The 16,496-nt window shown below is 46.8% G+C and overlaps 1 protein-coding gene across 14 annotated transcripts in view; it reads right to left on the bottom strand.

Moving 5' to 3' along the window:
• Window positions 1-16,496, bottom strand: part of MYO18A (myosin XVIIIA) — a 1,313,149-nt gene that overhangs the window by 581,975 nt on the left and 714,678 nt on the right. For all 14 annotated transcript variants that reach the window (XM_069615286.1, XM_069615296.1, XM_069615289.1 and 11 more), the window contains one exon: window positions 14,487-14,631. In XM_069615286.1, the coding sequence (XP_069471387.1) occupies window positions 14,487-14,631 (145 nt within the window). The remainder of the gene's footprint in view (window positions 1-14,486; window positions 14,632-16,496) is intronic.

Here is a 16,496-nt window from a genome sequence, read left to right as displayed (position 1 = left end):
TTCTGTATTGCAACAGGGCGGCATGCAACATGCAAATAATAAAAACAGGCTGTTAGAGAGACAAGCAAACCACGAACGCCTAAAGCTCTGCCATTTGTACATTAGTTCAAAACTTTTAAAAACAGCCACGCAGATGGCATATCTGGAGACTGGTATATGGAGTCTGCCATTTCCCACTCCAGTATTGCAGAGTTCTGCAGTCACTCAGTATCTTTGCTGTTAGTATTTCCATTCCCAGAATGCTTTGTGACGGATTAACATAGTGGGAGTCTAGGCGGTCACTTGGGTACTCTACAGTAGTTGCAGTGAGCGTATGCAGATCTAACAGTGTGCTATCATGTGGGGAGTGTGTCAGCCTTACACACTTGTCATGCAATGTTGGGGAAAGAAAAAGATCATGAATGGTCATGCAAAGCGAACAGTGAGCTTCACAGCCAGCGAGGCCAAGAAGGGTAAAAGCCTTTAAAAGGGAATGTGGCTTGTGTGCAGAGCCCAGCGCTTCTTCTTGCCCAAGACTGCTTCTTCCCCTGAACACCTTGCTGCTGTTTTTAAATATTATTCCAACAGCAAACGCCAGCAATTCACTGCAGGGCACACTCCCAAAATGCAAAGAAAGCTGCGATTCAGCAGGCATGGCTACCTTCTGATGTTCATGTCGAGCCTAGAGGCTGTAATTCAACATTAGTCTCTAATCACAACTCCACAGCAGAAAGAGGGAACCGAAAGGACGCCCCTACAAGCATGTGGCACAATATCGATGAGACATTGGTACAAAACAGGCTGCGGAATAAGTTCAAAAGTTGCTCTGCCTGCTGTTTCACAGCTTGCTTTGGCTGCTGGAAGAAGAGACTAAGATACTGGGAGGACATCTGCCCGGGGAAAGACGCAGACAAGTCAAAGTAGGAAAACCAAGCAAACAAAAGACGCTAAAAGTGGGTGAGGGTTATTGCAGATGTGAAACCACTGGACATTTTCCCCACTTAGTGTCAGCATGCAGCACTAAAAGGGTTAAGCATAATGTTCATTTTGCTTCAGTCCTGGAGGGTTTGAGGGGGGGGGCGGGGGGGGGTCCTGCGCACTAAACCATTGTTTCCTCATTTCTTCTCTCAGGCTCTGCATCAGTCGCCAATATAAAGCACCCAACACAAACAAATCCCACACAAAGCAAAACATTTAATAAACAGTGCGCAAAAATATGCAGATCCGTGTGTAAACGCACATCACTAAAACACATTAGGCTCTAGACACAGTGGATGATATAACCCTAGTCTGTACACATGGACATTTCCACAAGCTTTCCAATTGTCAAGTTTGATAAACAGGAAACCGACCTAGAGATCTGGGAATGCACTAGGCAACCATCTCAAGATTAGCTAGTGCTTACTCTCAGTGCCGGCCCGAGGTCTGCCAGAGCCCTGTGTGAGATTTTTCAGTGCCCCCCACCACACCCTCCCACCCCCCAACCCGCTTTAGATATGAAGCAGCAGGGGGCAGAGTTCTGTTGTTCGGCTGATATTTGTTCTTGACAGTATCAGCCGAACAACAGAACTCAGCCCCCTGCTGTTCTTGTAAAGTATGCTTATTGGCAGGGGGGTGGGGGGCGCACCCTTATGCAGCTGCGCACCTGAGCCGTCACGGTTTACTCTTCCGCAAAGAAGGTGGGTTCGTAAGTTAAGTTTCTGGACCGAACAATCCTTTACCCCAGCCTCTCTACCAATAAAAGTTTCTTTGGCTGCAGTTCAGCTGTGGGGCTGGGATAGGGTGACCAGACGTCCCGGTTTTCCCAGGACAGTCCAGGGAAATCACCCTCCGTCCCGGGGTCCTGGGAGTTTTTTGATTTTATAAATCCTGTCCAGGGTTTCCAAGGGTGGGTGGCTACGGTCCTGGTTTTTGCCGGGACCCGATTTCGAAATCGGTCAAGGCGCAACTCTTCCTGGGCGAATGGGGGCATAAAATGCTTTTCAAGCCCCCATTTCCTCCCCCTTTCCCTCCCAGGTACTCTCCTCCAATGAAAGGAGTGGGCCTGTGAGCACACCCCCTCCCTGCCCCCTGCAACAGGCCGGTGAGATAGAAGTAGGACTAAAGTTTTAATAGTATTTACTGTACTCCCACTTCTATTTCCATGATCTGTCCCGTTTTTTAAAAAAAATATGGTCCCCTAGTCTGGGAGTCTGCAGTGCTGGGAATACCAGCCACCTGGTTAAACCTCCCCAATGAGCTGTAAGGCCCCCCCTGCCACCTACCTATGTGGATGCAGGAAGTTGCACCTGCAAAGCTTAAAGTACCCGTGTTGCAGAGTCTGGGATTGATTGATTAGTGCTGCAGGATGAGGAAAGAAAAGACTGACCCAACCTGTCCACTCAAGGTACCATTAGATGCAGTCTACACATTACTGTTTCTATGTCAACAAGAGTGTTTCCTCAAGGCACTGTGTACGAAACACCAGAATCAAAGTGGTGCCATTGTGCTGGAGTCCAACAAGCTTCCACCATTAACTGACAGTGAAATTGCTGTGGAGCCCGACCACTCGACTGAAACATTTTCAACTCCATGTAGTGGAAAACACTGCAACCATTGACTTGCGGGGGTAGGGGGGTCACAGACTTGCAACAAGACCTCTGCACCACCCGCCGGATTGCTTGCCACAGTCTGCTGCTCCGATCCAGGGGTCCGCTTTAACTATATCGGAAGCCTCAGCCTTAGCAGACTAAACCTCTGGATGATATGCTGCAAATTTGTTTCAGGAACGGAGAATGAAGCATACCTGCTCGGGCTGTGTTTGACTTGCCTTTATCAAGGGGAACACTATGGTTTTATTTGTAGTGTGCGGATGAAAAGAGGATTTAGCCACTGCTCACCCCAGTATTCCGGCAGAACAGTACTCCTTTCATCATCATCACACCTGCCGGTTTGCTTTGTTGTCTAGCTTGGACAACTGACATTTGCTAACAGGAATGTTTAATTATCCAGTACCACTGGGTCTCCAATGGCGCCACACAATCACGCGTTTACTATTACAGGCAGACAAAAAACATTTAACAACATGAACTGCAATTCTGGCATGATGCATCCATTTCCCAGTGCCTCTGCTTGTGCTGAGTTTTAAGCTCACCATTTCCTTCCCAAGAGGCGGGAAAAGAGTACTTTACAGAGGCTTTGGCCTGCCTTTACTAGTATCAAGAAATTATGTTGGGGAGGCGGGTAAAGCAACAGCAAGCAAAGCGTCTAGCCACCTATCCGTTAATCGCGCACAGTCCGTTTGTCGAAAACACACAGCTATATCTTTATATTTTTTTTAAAAAAAACCTGTTCCAGAATTGTGCATCGTACTGCACATCGCGAACCCATACAAATAAACTACAAAAATACTCCTACACACACACACACACACACGGGTAACGCATAGGTAGTGCTTATATGAAAGACTTCAACATAGGCAAACAAAGTCTAAATACACAGGTCTTCCATACAGAGATACAAATTCACGCACAACTTCACAACCAACAACATTTCCCATAAAGACATACACACTATGGATGCTATATACAACGATCACACATGTCTATAAGACCAACATCCAGCAAACGTCACGTGAACACCAGACGCATAGCAAGTATCATAGCCCTAGCACACATAGGAAATGCACACGCCCCCTTCCGGGTATACAAGCCCGACACATACACGCGATGCGCTCCAATCAAAACGCTGCAAAGTACACCACACCCGCGCGGGCACGAGGCGAAGCGGGGACCGAGCAGCCTCATCATTAGTAACTGTTCCCAGTGACATCTGTTCAGACTTGAGTGGAAATCCGTCACTGGTGCATTAACAGACGGCCTCGCTACGAAAACACCTGACAGAAACAATTATGGGACGGCAGAGGAGGAGGAGGAGGGACAGAGCCGACGCTTCACGGATGAGATCTGTGATTAAAGCCACCTGAGAGACGGCACGCCAGCGCGCAGCAGAACTCTCCCTACTGCAAACAGTTAAGCTGGGAAGTATGAACACACAGACATGAAACAGAAGTTCAAAATGGAGTCATCAAAACCCACCACTGTCGAGGCTGTAGAGACAGCGCCATTGGGGACTGGATATTCAGCAAAGCGTAACCGCGTCACATGTCTATTGGCGGCAGTGACAGTAAAGCACACTGCAGAGCACATCAAACCTTATTAGGGCCTGGGAACGATTGTTAAACTCTGAAGCTCGTATTACACCGGGCCTTGCAGTGTAACACTGCATGACCTTACAGCATGCTCTGGGGCCGTTTCACTAGCAGTGGCCCTGCTTACTGTGTTGGTAATGATCCCGTGTCATCAGTTTTTGCCGTCTTCCACAGGAATGACAATATGCCATGGACTCTTCCAGTCTTCAGTATTTGTCACACATGTACTGCCCTCATTTCAGGAGCAGACACTCGGGTTGCTTTGAACATGGGCTGTTTTCACTGGTAATGGGCATATTCTGAGCAAGCCAACGCCTGCTCCAGCTGGCGTTCCAACTTCTTTTGCTTTTGACCCATTTCGTGCCTCCTCTCTGCAGCCATCGGCACACTGCATTAATAGGCATGACCAGCCATCAGTGAAATAGAAAAGGGATTCTTTAGAGAACTTTTTTTCCATGCTTGTTGGCCATCTTTGTCATTTTTTGTGGGAAACTGAACAAGCGGACTACACACCGTCTTTTCCGCTTAAAAAAAGAAGCAGACGGCCATCTCCTCAATGTTGACTTACGACAGTCCTACACTTACACACATAAGATTGTAGTGGATATTATAACATGCTATGAAGCTTTCCATGAGCCAACAATAGGTGACGATACTTGTGTATCCAGTCAATATATCTAAAACATTACAGAGTGGTAAATTTCAGAGTGGACCATAACACCGAAAAACACAAACCATTAATTAAATAAAGGATAGTGGGGATAAAGGGGCTAAATTGGGTCAGGTTGGGGTTGTGTCATAAGGGTGCAAATAAAAAACCAATTACAATAATTACAAGGGTATAAAAAAAACAGGAGGCTTGGGCGGGGGGACCCCTCAAATAATAAAAAATAATAAAAAAATAAAAATCGGTGTTTTTTCTGTGATGCCATTTACCACTATCAATTCTATGGCATGACAGGAGGCTGTATATTATGCATAACAATCTTTACTACTGACTCATCGCAGCAAAGAAAACATTTTTTGTAAAACAAATCTCAAGAAAAAACAAGGAAACTACAGTATTCCAATAGAACAAAAGGGGAGCCATCCTAATCCAAAATGGGCCACAGGTCAAGCCCCCTCATTACCCAATCAGCAAGGACCCACCCCCATAAAAGTCCCTTCCTCTAACAGCAACTCCTCTTTCTTTGCTGCTGACGCATCAGTTAAGTACACTTCTGGTCACAAGTGTACTTCCCCGTGTTAACAAGTTATTAACTTGTTTGGCTAATTCGTTTTGCTGACTTGTTGGTTTAACTTGCATTGTGTTACACTTCGTGACCGCTGAGTTTATTTACTTGTTATCACGCAGTCGCGTGGTTTAAGGTGCTGTTTCAGCGTGTGTGGCAGTGAAGCCTTCCAGGCTTCCTTGTGTTATAACACGTTGGGAATAGTCGCCTTGTCTTTCACAGCAAGTGCGAGCGGGGAGATTGTGACTCTCTGCATTTCCTTTCTTTCGGCAGGACTGTTGCATTCCCGCCCGCTCCTCTTTTCCCGCACCTCCTTTCTCCTATCAATGCGCTCGTAAGGAGCGATGTGTCACCGCAGTTACGGTGCAGGACCATCCGCGAAGGAGAAGGAGGCAGCCCTCCAATCTTCTTTCAGCAAGCGGGCCAACTGGTCACGCCTGCCTCCCCCCCACCGCAACCCCTTTTTTTCCTTTGTTAAAGCGAGGTGCACAAACAGTGAGCAGCGCCTCACGCACATATAATGTCCTATTACTGAGGAGGCCTACCAGATAACGCAGTGGCTCTGGCTTGGGGGCAGGTGGCTCAAGTACATGTTGAAACCCTGGGCAAATATAAGTGGTAACTTTGCCTCTGGAAGGAACCCTGACTTGATTAAAGTTTTATGCAACCGTTTGTTGCCCAGGTGCCTCAGTAAGGTGATTTCACGCCTGCTCAGCGTTTTTACTGCTTATTGGGCAATTTTGATTTTAACAGAGTCCGCCTGCTCGGCGTCATTTACAGTGCATAAATGTTTATGTGTAAGTGAAGTTCATTGTGTTCCTTTTGTTTTCCGCATGCTGGTTGGTTCTGTGGTTAATATGATTGATTTCTGGCTCAGCCTGGTATTGTTAACAGATTTTAGTGAGTGATTCACTGCCTGCTCGGCTTGCTGGTTAAGGCAGCTTCAGTCCAAGTTTCCTCATTAATGGAACTTTAGTGCAAGTATTTTTCCCCTTACACATGTATGCTTTATTTTTTTGATTGTCCCCCTTTTGCTTCCAGGTGCTCCATGGTTTGGCATATTACACCTCATTTTGATCTATTGGAGGTCATTATTACAGTATGTCTTCTTCCCAAGGGACGGAAGGGTTCCCTTTGCCTAATGTTATCGCTCATGTTGGGCCTTCAAATAAAAAGGGGTCGAGAGAACATTTTGGGATGGGAATTGGGGGGCGGTCAGCATAGGTTTCCCTAGTGGCCCTTCCAGCTTTAACTAGGGCTGTTCAAGATTGTGTGGACTCAGCCCTATTTAATCTAAACTCGACGCTAACCTCGAGTTTGATAGGTTAATAGCACAGGTTGCAGATTTCCATCCCAGCTCTAATTCAGGTCCCTCGTCAGCCCCTAGGAAATGTTCAAAGAAGTCTAAGAATCTAAGATGACAACTCAGTCCTGTGGGTAGGTCTCCCTCTCCTGCTAATTATCCTGTTGGGGGTCTGAAGCCCTAAACTGGGAGGGGGACTCTCTCTGCCGTTTGTTGCGTCCCAGGCCTCTTCCACTACTATATCTCCTGATACTTATCACGTCTCCGATTACCCGCCTAATAGGCATTTGAGGAAGGGAATACTGATGGTTTTAGCCCAGAATAATGAGGAGCTGCTGTTGGATGATAACAGGGTTCAATTCTTTGACCTCTCTCTCATCCAACATCCAGGGTGTGCGGAATGGGGACCTTCAGAGGCGGTCTCCTCTTTCATTCATCATTGGGTTCAGAGATCGCTTTTTGGGGAAGATAGGAACAGATTCCGTCCCGAATGCCCGAGACATTTTATTGCGGATGGTGTAGCATGTACCCCCGATATCAATCTCCCATTATGTCCTTTTTCTCTCGGAAGGGGAAAGGCCCTTCAAGGGGGATTGACAAGGTCCTGCGCAGTTGCCAGGACAGGTTATTGGACATGTTGGGTCCTTTGACTATAATTTTTGAACTGGCGGAGGACGCTGCTCGCTCCAATTCCCCAGTGGATGCGCTCAGAGGTTGGGTGCAGAGGTCAATATGCCTGCTCGGCAACGCCAATACTGAAATTTCCAGGAAAAGGCGTAGATCGCTTCTTATGCGCATGGACTATAAACTGCTAGGCATGGCAGAGAGTGAAGCTGGGCCTAAGGCCTGGGGTAACCTGTTTGGAGACAGGTTTGTTAAAGACCTCGCTACACATGGGCATTCCTTCACAGACATTGGTAACATCCAATCCAACTTCAAGGAGGATTCGGTTCCCAGGATTTTTGATGAGGACGGGCAGAGTAGAGCTCATTTTTCCAGCCGTCCCTTCCGGGGTCCTATTCGCCTGCAGCAGTATGCTCCCTGGTGGGCGCATCATTCTTCCTCTGCTATAAGATCCCAGGTGTTTTTTTTGTTCCCCAAAAGGGTTTTCTGGGATGAAGATGCATCGACACGAGTGTGTGTAGAGCGGGATCTGCGGCAGTTGCTAACCATGTATATATATGTTTTGATGTTTCTTCCCACGCTAAATGGTACGCCTCTTCTAAAGAGGTTTATGAGCATTCCTATGTTTCAATTACATTGTTTCAATTGCATTGATTCTTCTCCCCGTTTTTCTTCGCTTTTGTTTGGTAGTTTATGGGTTTTTTTGTCATGGAAGGCTTTCTCCTTCTCAGGAACACATTTTGTTCTCCCAAGGAGTTAGAGGGTCAGGATACACTTCAGGTGTGTTCTGGTGCTTCCAGTATTTCCCCTTCAGCAAGGTTTATTTTTCCTCCGGTTCTGAAGGGGTCGGTTTGGCGTTCTGCCTCTCTCCTGTTATGTCTTTTGTCGGCTTGTGCTGCTTCACAGTTGTAATTTAGGCGGTGATGATTATCTCGATGGGATTAGGTTGATTGTTTGCTTTTCTATACAGCGTGCAGTAGGTCAGTTGTCCTAGCTTCCACTTTGATAATTCTTATTAACCTAAAGTTGGGCAAGGGCACGACCAGCCTTTTTCTTTAATGTAGTCTCCCGAGGATTGGGAGGGGTTTTCACTGCTGTCTGGAAATAGTGGGACGAGGTCCCACAGGGGTTAGAGGTTGGGTTGTTCTACCTCCTTTCAGCATCTACCCAGCTTGTGAAGCACATTGGGGAGAATTGGTCTTGCTCCCAGGTGCTGGGGCTGTTCCCGTGGCGGGTTTGTTCCAGAACCCAGGGCTTAGCTCTTGTGGCGCCTCTTCCAAAGGGTCAGCTTGCAATGGCAGTGTGTGCTTTAGTCCTTTCCAATTTCTTTGTAGAAATGAGATCAGCGGGGTAGTTTGGGCCGGCCCGCTCCTATGCCCTAGCGGTTGTAGCAGGATACTTTGAGATGTTGGTTAGTCAGGATCATTCTCCCGAGGGCACTCCTGGTTGTCTCGCCTCTTTTCCTTAGGATGTATTTGCTGTTGGAGGTTGCTTTGTAGCTTGGATGCTGTTTATTCTCCATTAGTTTGGCGACCTCTGTCCATGTGTTATCCGGTTCACCTTCATGTTCAGAGTTCTGGTGCAACCACACAAGCAGTTCTTTTTTGTTTTTTGTTTACTTTTTCTTTTTTCGGTCAGTGTCTCTGTTTGGACAATTTTCAGGGGTACTTTACCTTCCCATGGGATTGGCAGTAGATGTCCCACGCCTTCTCCCTCTCCTCCTGCGTCCCTTAACAGGCCCGATGGACTTATATCTCAGAGTTTTTTCTTCCTCTCCCTGGTGATTGCATGGGCTTTCGCAGGTTTGTAGATGGCCATCCGGGGCACCCGGGCACCTTCTGCGAGGATAGGTTATTCCGCTGCATAGAGTAACTGGTTTTTCTTAGTCCCCCCCCTCTTTTCTGCTCTTCCTGTAGTGGGTGTTTGCTTACATTTTTGGGTTTCCTTAAATACCTAATTATCTTAATGGAGCTATTTAAGGGGATTGGGCTTGCAAGACGATTAATGGATTTAGTTCAGCCTTTCAGCGGGTCATGCTCTGCCCAAAGCGGAATGATTAAGTAACCTTTCCTACATAAGGTAGTGCCTTAGGTCCATTTTTGAGGTTTCTCTTACTCTACATGTTAAGTTCTTAAAGAAGGTATGGGAGTCGGGGGCGTCATCCTCTTTTGTTCCCTCAACCACAAGAAGCCTGCATACTAGTTTTCGCAAATTTAGTTTTGTCTCGTCTCCTTTCATAGGTGTCAGTTAGTTATCTCTAGGTTTCGGCATGAAAGGTTCTCCCCTTGAGGCGTTATTTTTCTTGGGGTTTGCAGGTGTTAAATGTGTGATGGCTGATGTTTGTTTTTCAAATAATTTACAGAATACAGCGTGTAAGTATTGTTTAAATTTCAAGATGCTTGTGATGCAGAGGAATTAAACATTTCCGGGTACCTCTCAGCTGCTTCCTCGGAGTAAACATAGACCCAGTTCGGCTCTTGGATGTTGGATTATTATAGATATTGTATTGGGGTCTCCCCTTCAGAGCCACTCAACGGAGGGTGGGGGATCCTTTAGTTCCAAGGAATCTTTTTGGAGGGAGGTTTTGAACAAGTTCTGGAAAGCAGCTGACCGGTCAAGGGAGTCCACATTTGACATAGTTAGCATAATATGGTGACCATGTGGTTATGATTATAATGCAAGGGCTTTAAACTTGCATCATATGAAGCCTCCTGTCATGCCATAGACTGCATAATCCCCCCTCACTAACGTGACAGGGGGTTTAGATTCTATTAAAGACAGGAGGCGAGTATTATCCCACCCACCCAACCCCTTTGTTGTGATCCCTTCCACCCACCCTATTGTTTTTTCTTTTATCTACAGCTTCGGGTTGTGGAGATCCAGGCTAAGGAACCTTCCAGGACTCCGGATGTTGAGCGTGTTCGGATCCCGAAGCTGGTCATCCATTAGACTGTTCTCTTATTGTTTTAAGGTTGGCGTTAGAGGGGAGCTTCAGAAGAGGAGTTGCTTTTAGTGGCAGGGACTTTTATGGGGGTGGGTCCTTGCTGATTGGGTAATGAGGGGGCTTGACCTGCGTCCCATTTTGGATTGGGGTGGCTCCCCTGTTCTATTGGAATACTGTGGTTTCCTCTTGATGAATTTATTTGTTTTACAAAAAATGTTTTCTTTGCTGCTATGTGTCAGTAGTAAAGATTGTTATGCATAATTCTCGCCTCCTGTCTTTAATAGAATCTAAACCCCCTGTCACGTTAGTGAGGGGGCATATGCATTGTGGTCGGTAAGATCACATACAACCAGATTCTTGAAACTGGCTGTAGGTTTGGTCCGCTCAGTTCATTAAGCAAGTAGACAAAGGGCCTATCATCTAGAACCACAGGGCCACTGTTGCCAATGCTGCGAGGGACGTTCCAGTATGTATGATGCCACAAATGATAATATCACTTTTTAAATATAGCGCATAACAAAGACTCCCCTGTCCCAAATGATGTGATAATTGGTGCTATTATTATCCAATTGAATGGTACGCGTTATCGACCTCTGAAGGAAGGAAGGTCGAGTCAGCCATACCAGTGCCTTAACTGGTGACCCGCAGGCTGGCATCAATTCTGAGGTGTGCACTTGTCCCGCTGATCTCTTCCCATTCCACTGCGAGTCTCACTCTGGAAAGTGGCTGCTCAAAGATCCTAGTAAGTAATGTTCAAAGCAAGCGGCTCAGAGTTTCACTGCATATAGGATGACTGGGTCAGAGAAGCAGTCACAGCTCCAATCAAATTTGTGCTTCAGAACAAACTTAAATGAGCTCGCAGGCAGGAAGAGGAGTATTCCACAAAGCCCGGGAGCGTCCAGAGAAGAGAAGAACCACTCCATCAAAGAACATATCTTGCTTCCTGGATGTGAGCCAGGCATGCGTTCATCGTGGGAGACATTGTACGGCAGTTGGGGCTACTGAGATCGTACTGTGGTGGCCAGTGGACATAACCCCTAGTTGCAACTACAAATACTGTAGGCCAAAAACTGGAAAGCTGTCATCAACACAGTAGCTTTCACAGAACCAGTCAGGCATAACTTAGAAATGAGGGCTAACTCTTAAGAGCGGCCAGTAATTTGTCTTTTCGGTTTTGGTTTGCATGCCAAAGTACAGTCTGCAGCCGACTGCCTTCGATTTGAGTAACACGAACATCTCAAATCTGCTCTTAACGTTCCTATTTTGGCGAATTAATTTGTGTGGGCAGAGAATTGTGTTCATGGGTCTTTGGGCATGTGTGTTTTTTATGGGAGTTTTCTTGTATTAGCTTTTGCAATAAATTATTCTACTTTGTTAATTGCCAGTACTCAGAGGCTCAAAAGGGTACGGGCCGAGCTTCATGGGACTTTTAGGGAAATAAATCAGACCAGCGGAAGAGCACGGCTAAATCTGCTGTGGTGCACACTGGCCACTGCCAACCAGGTGGATCTAGGTATTAAAGCCACAGGGTAAACCCCAGGTAATCAATCCAGGAGAATAAAACAAATTAAACAATTAAAAAAAAAATAATCATAGAGCTACTGAAAGCTGCTCAAAGTTTGTGATGGGATGGGTAAAACAGGGAATGCAGATTTATAAGTGTCAGACTCGCCTTTTTCTTTAAATGTTTTCTTTTTGTTTGACTACTACTCCTCCTCCTTGTACAGAGTAAAAGGGTGAGGGAAGTTGAGGTGCAGGGGAATTATACAGTGTATCTCCCAAGGGGTCATTCCTCTTTCCATGGGGGGTTCCTTCCCCATGAGATCCCCCCCCCCCGCTGAGTCGCACCCCCAAGGGGACTATCAGGTAGCTGGATACCCCCATAGAAGCAGTGACAACATCATGGAATGCGTCGCACTTCCCTACAATCTTGGAAAAGGGATATTTTGGATAGTGACTTGTCAAGGCTTTGCCCTCTCCTTTCTTTGAACATGTAACGGAGCCCTGCGCACATCAGATACAGCGGTAGGATTATGGGAGTTATACTTCGGTCAGAAAGCTCAAATGACCTATGTTTGCCAACAGCATTTTAGTGACCTTAACAGAACACATGCTTTTGTTACTGGGGCATATAAATACAAAAAAATACCTCGGAAGCATCTTGTTTGACCTTGTACTGTTGGGAAATCGAGAAACCAGGAAAAGTCAGAACCTCCATGTAAGCTTCTTTTGCGAGCATGGCAATGGTTCTGTTAAGGCACCAGATGTTTGATCCCTAGGAGGCTGTGTATAATGCTCTGGCCCGGTAGATCTTTTCGATGGAGATCCGATTTATTGTTGCCACATCTCTTAACCAAATCTAAGAGTTGCTGCTGCATCCAGGCAGGGTTCTTGCATCTTCTCTGTGCAGCTTCCTTCCACCTATATTTCCTGATTTTTTTTGTTTTACCCTATTAATCTTCATTATTGCTTTTGGTCTTGTTGCCATGTACACTCCTTTTTAATTTTGAAGGTCAATGTATCGAGTTTGCCTCCTGAGTAGTTGTTGACTTCACACCACAAGGGATTGCAATGTGTTGATGCTTCTTGATAACACAACAGAATCGCCAGCACAAGAATCAATCATATTGGCTACCATTGTTAGTGGTACATCCAGGAAGGTTTGTTTTGTCATGCATCAGCGAAGAGAAGGCTAATAGTTGGTGTTCTTCATCTTTAGGGAGGGCATCTCATCTTACATCAGGCTAGCTTCTTGCCAAGATCACATGCAGGGTGCTCTGATGCAGGATGTGCTAAGCACTGTAAGCCATGCCAGAGCATCCTAGTAGGGCAAGGACGACAATAATTTCAGCAGACCACACTATGCCTGAAGACCGATCTTCCACCAGGGGGGTTCATGCATAACACTGTATCTGTGTCCTGGACTCTTCCTGCTGGGAAGAAAAGAGTTCTAATCGTTTGCCCAGACTCCACAGCAGGGCCCTTGCCCTAACCCTCCAGCTTAGGTCTTCTGAAGAACTAGATATTGCGAGGTTACCGTCATCAAAGCGAGACTGAAAAGCGATCTTTCACAGCAGGGCCTACAGACACAGTCCTTTACCATAGCACAGAGTGAATGCATGCATCCCTTTCCCACAGGCTACAAACGTTCCCTCACAGAGGCCCTACAAAAGAAGCATTACTTCACTGCTGTAGTTAAAGACTTCTGGCATTCCTTTTTGATAGCACATATAGGAAGGTGGCAGACTGTCGCTCCTGCAGGCACAAGGACCACACAATCATATCCCATTACATATAGAAACGCAGATCGCATCCCTTGATCACTGCACCTATAGACCTAGAGGCAGACATTTCTACATCCATTCACCTACAGAGAAAGTCTGCAGACAATTCTTCAATGAGGCTCCTATATACAGACTGCAGGCATTTTACCTATAGAGCCAGGCGCTGCTCTTTAAAGGGAGACACTTCAGCAATGTACTAATGCAATCAACTATAGATCCACAGGGTTCAGATATAGCAACACATCACCTAAAAACATATGGATGTGGTCAGTACGGCATCCCCTTATTAAAGGACATGTCGTGCAGACATCTCTGCCACTTCTCATATCGCAGCAAAACGCAAACAGCAGCTGAACAGCAAGTACAGAGTCCTTTAGTGTGGCGCCTTCCCACATTCTTCAGTTCACCTGCATACAGGACTGCAGACAGAGAGGGCCCTCTATAATCACCTACAGATTCAGACCCCCTTACTTCCTCATGCCCCCCCACTCGCCTAGACTGCAGAAGGTTCTCCAGCCCTTCCCCTGTGGATATAGTCAATCACCACCCTGACAGGCCCAGTCTGTGGACGTTCCATTCCTGAAGCCCCGGCAGACAGCAAGGATCTCTCCCTCTCCCCTCCATCCTTCCAGCCCTTCGCTGCAGCCAGATGTTGACATTCACTCTCCTAATCAAGAGGCAGAGGGAGCAGCGTTTCTGCGGGGAACGGTAATTTGCTTTAATGACACCTATAAAATATTAGAAGAAATTACCTCTATGCGACAGTAACAACTGCCCCAGGCAGAGTCTGCTCTCTTGATGGGGATTAATGCGCTCATTCGGGGCGATAATGGAAGGATGTTTGGCTGCACTGTGGGAAAGAGGGGATAGGGCTCGCCGGTTATCTCTGCACACACACACACACACACCTTGCCCCCCTGAGTCACGCTACCTTTGGTGGCGCCGGCCGCCCCCAGGTGCACGATTGCCCCCAGAACGAGCCAGAAAGCCTTCTGTTCCTCGGAGGACAGCCCCATTACTTTCATGGCCGCCTGAAGTTTGCTGAACTGCTGGGCCGCCTTCTGCTTCTCCTCGGGCTGCATAGGGCAAAGAATGAGATGGGTTACCAGCCTGCCTGCCTGCTCTACCATGCCATCACTCGCCACAGCAGGAAGCCTGCTCACTGGACCACGCCAGTATCACCGACACTATCCAGTCACACTACCAAGCCAGCATCACAGGCTCTTCAATAGTGCTCCCAGCCATGGATGGATTGGCACCCAAAAGAGGCCCTGGAAATAGTTTTCAAAGTTGCCCCATATTACACATTTTGAGCAAGGCCAAGTCCTTTTCCACTGTACATTTGGAAATAAAGGCCCATGATGCAGAGGCCTAGCGGGAAATCTCCAGAGATCCCTATAGGCCAGTCCATCCCTGCTTCCAGCACCCATAGGTATCACAGCTATGCTGCTCGCACCATCATGTCAGTAATCTCAGTTACACTGCCATCAGAGTTTCACAGTCACTTCCCACCGTGCCTAAATAGGTGGCTGTCACACTGCCCTTCTCACTTGTTCAGTGGTCATTTTCACTGCCATATTGGTTATCTCTTCCATTCTCGTCCAAGTACCACACTGACATGCCGGTCCTGCTGGCAATCAGAGTATATTCCACACCTAGTCCAGGGGTCTGCAACCTTCAGTTCGCCAGGTGTTTTGGACTACAATTCCCATAAATGGAAACAAATGTACCGGGGAAGCTCCGCCACTGCCACCCCCCGTGTGGAGAAGGCGAGGTAGCAGGCAGGTGGGGGTGCAGATTGTTGGTGGGACTGAGGGGCGCAACTATGTGTCGATAAATGTGGGTGCCCTAAATCTATAATGCGGTCTGCTTTGCATAAAAACAAAGTGGATTTTGGGAACATAAAAATGACCACCAATTTAATCAAACATGTATGCGATAGTAATTCGAATGTGCATTCCTTCTGACCATGGTGCTCCTTTCATTTGTCAGAATAGTCACCTTAACAGTAAAATGTTTGCATTTCATGAACATATAGCTTTGGGCCATTTCATTGTTTAAGTTTAAGGGATCTTGGTTACCAAAGGGCATTCAGATGCGATTTATAAACTCACTGCATACCGCTGTGCATTGGGACTCCAAATGCACAAGATTCTGGAGACTTGCGGCAGTCTGATGAGTTTCCTCTATCTCAGGTCTACTTGGAACAGTGCTACGGCAAGACAATTTTTGCCAGAGCACAACTCCATCTTGTTCCGGGCCAATTCCTTCCCAGAATACTCCCATGGTCTCTCCCCCTTGTCTATGCTGGTGAGGGTTGATGTGTGTTGTAGTCTAAAACATCTGCAGAGCCAAAGATTCCAGACCCCTCTGCTGGACCATCACAACAAGCTGCATGTGACAAATCAACTTACAGGGCACCATTGGTCCAGGGAGGAATATCGGTTTCTAAACCATCCATCAACCCCAAACCTCTAGTACACAGGAAGGGATCCAAAGAGATTGGAATACAAGTAAATTATAAGACCTCCTTGTCCAATTTTGGTAACCTGGATACAACGGCAGGCTTATCTCTGCAAGATTGTGGATCGTTGGTTAGTTGCAACAGAGCAAAAATACAATTATTACCCAATGATAAAAGGGACTGTCCAGTCAAGGTTGTATAACAATATCTACTTTATTATTACTACAACACACAGTTCAAGCACACTACAAAATACAACCCACCCTGTAAAGGAACACAGAGGGCAGACAGACAGTTTCACAAAGGAAAGGGATGCATTCTGGATACCGACAGGAGGGTATTTGGTAAAGTAATTAGTCTTACTGTTCAAGGTTATTTGGTTCCAGCACCAAGGGGGTAACTCACTAGGGGCCTTCGGAGAAGGACCAGGGGGCAGAACCTGGTGCTTGCTGAAGAAGTTCTTGGTGCTCGACAGCG

The sequence above is a fragment of the Ambystoma mexicanum genome, chromosome 9 (genome assembly GCF_040938575.1).
Source record: "Ambystoma mexicanum isolate Mex_15411 chromosome 9, UKY_AmexF1_1, whole genome shotgun sequence".
Classification (NCBI taxonomy): domain Eukaryota; kingdom Metazoa; phylum Chordata; class Amphibia; order Caudata; family Ambystomatidae; genus Ambystoma; species Ambystoma mexicanum.
The sequence above is the reverse complement of the archived record's forward strand: the minus strand, read 5'-3'. Positions and strand labels throughout refer to the sequence as shown.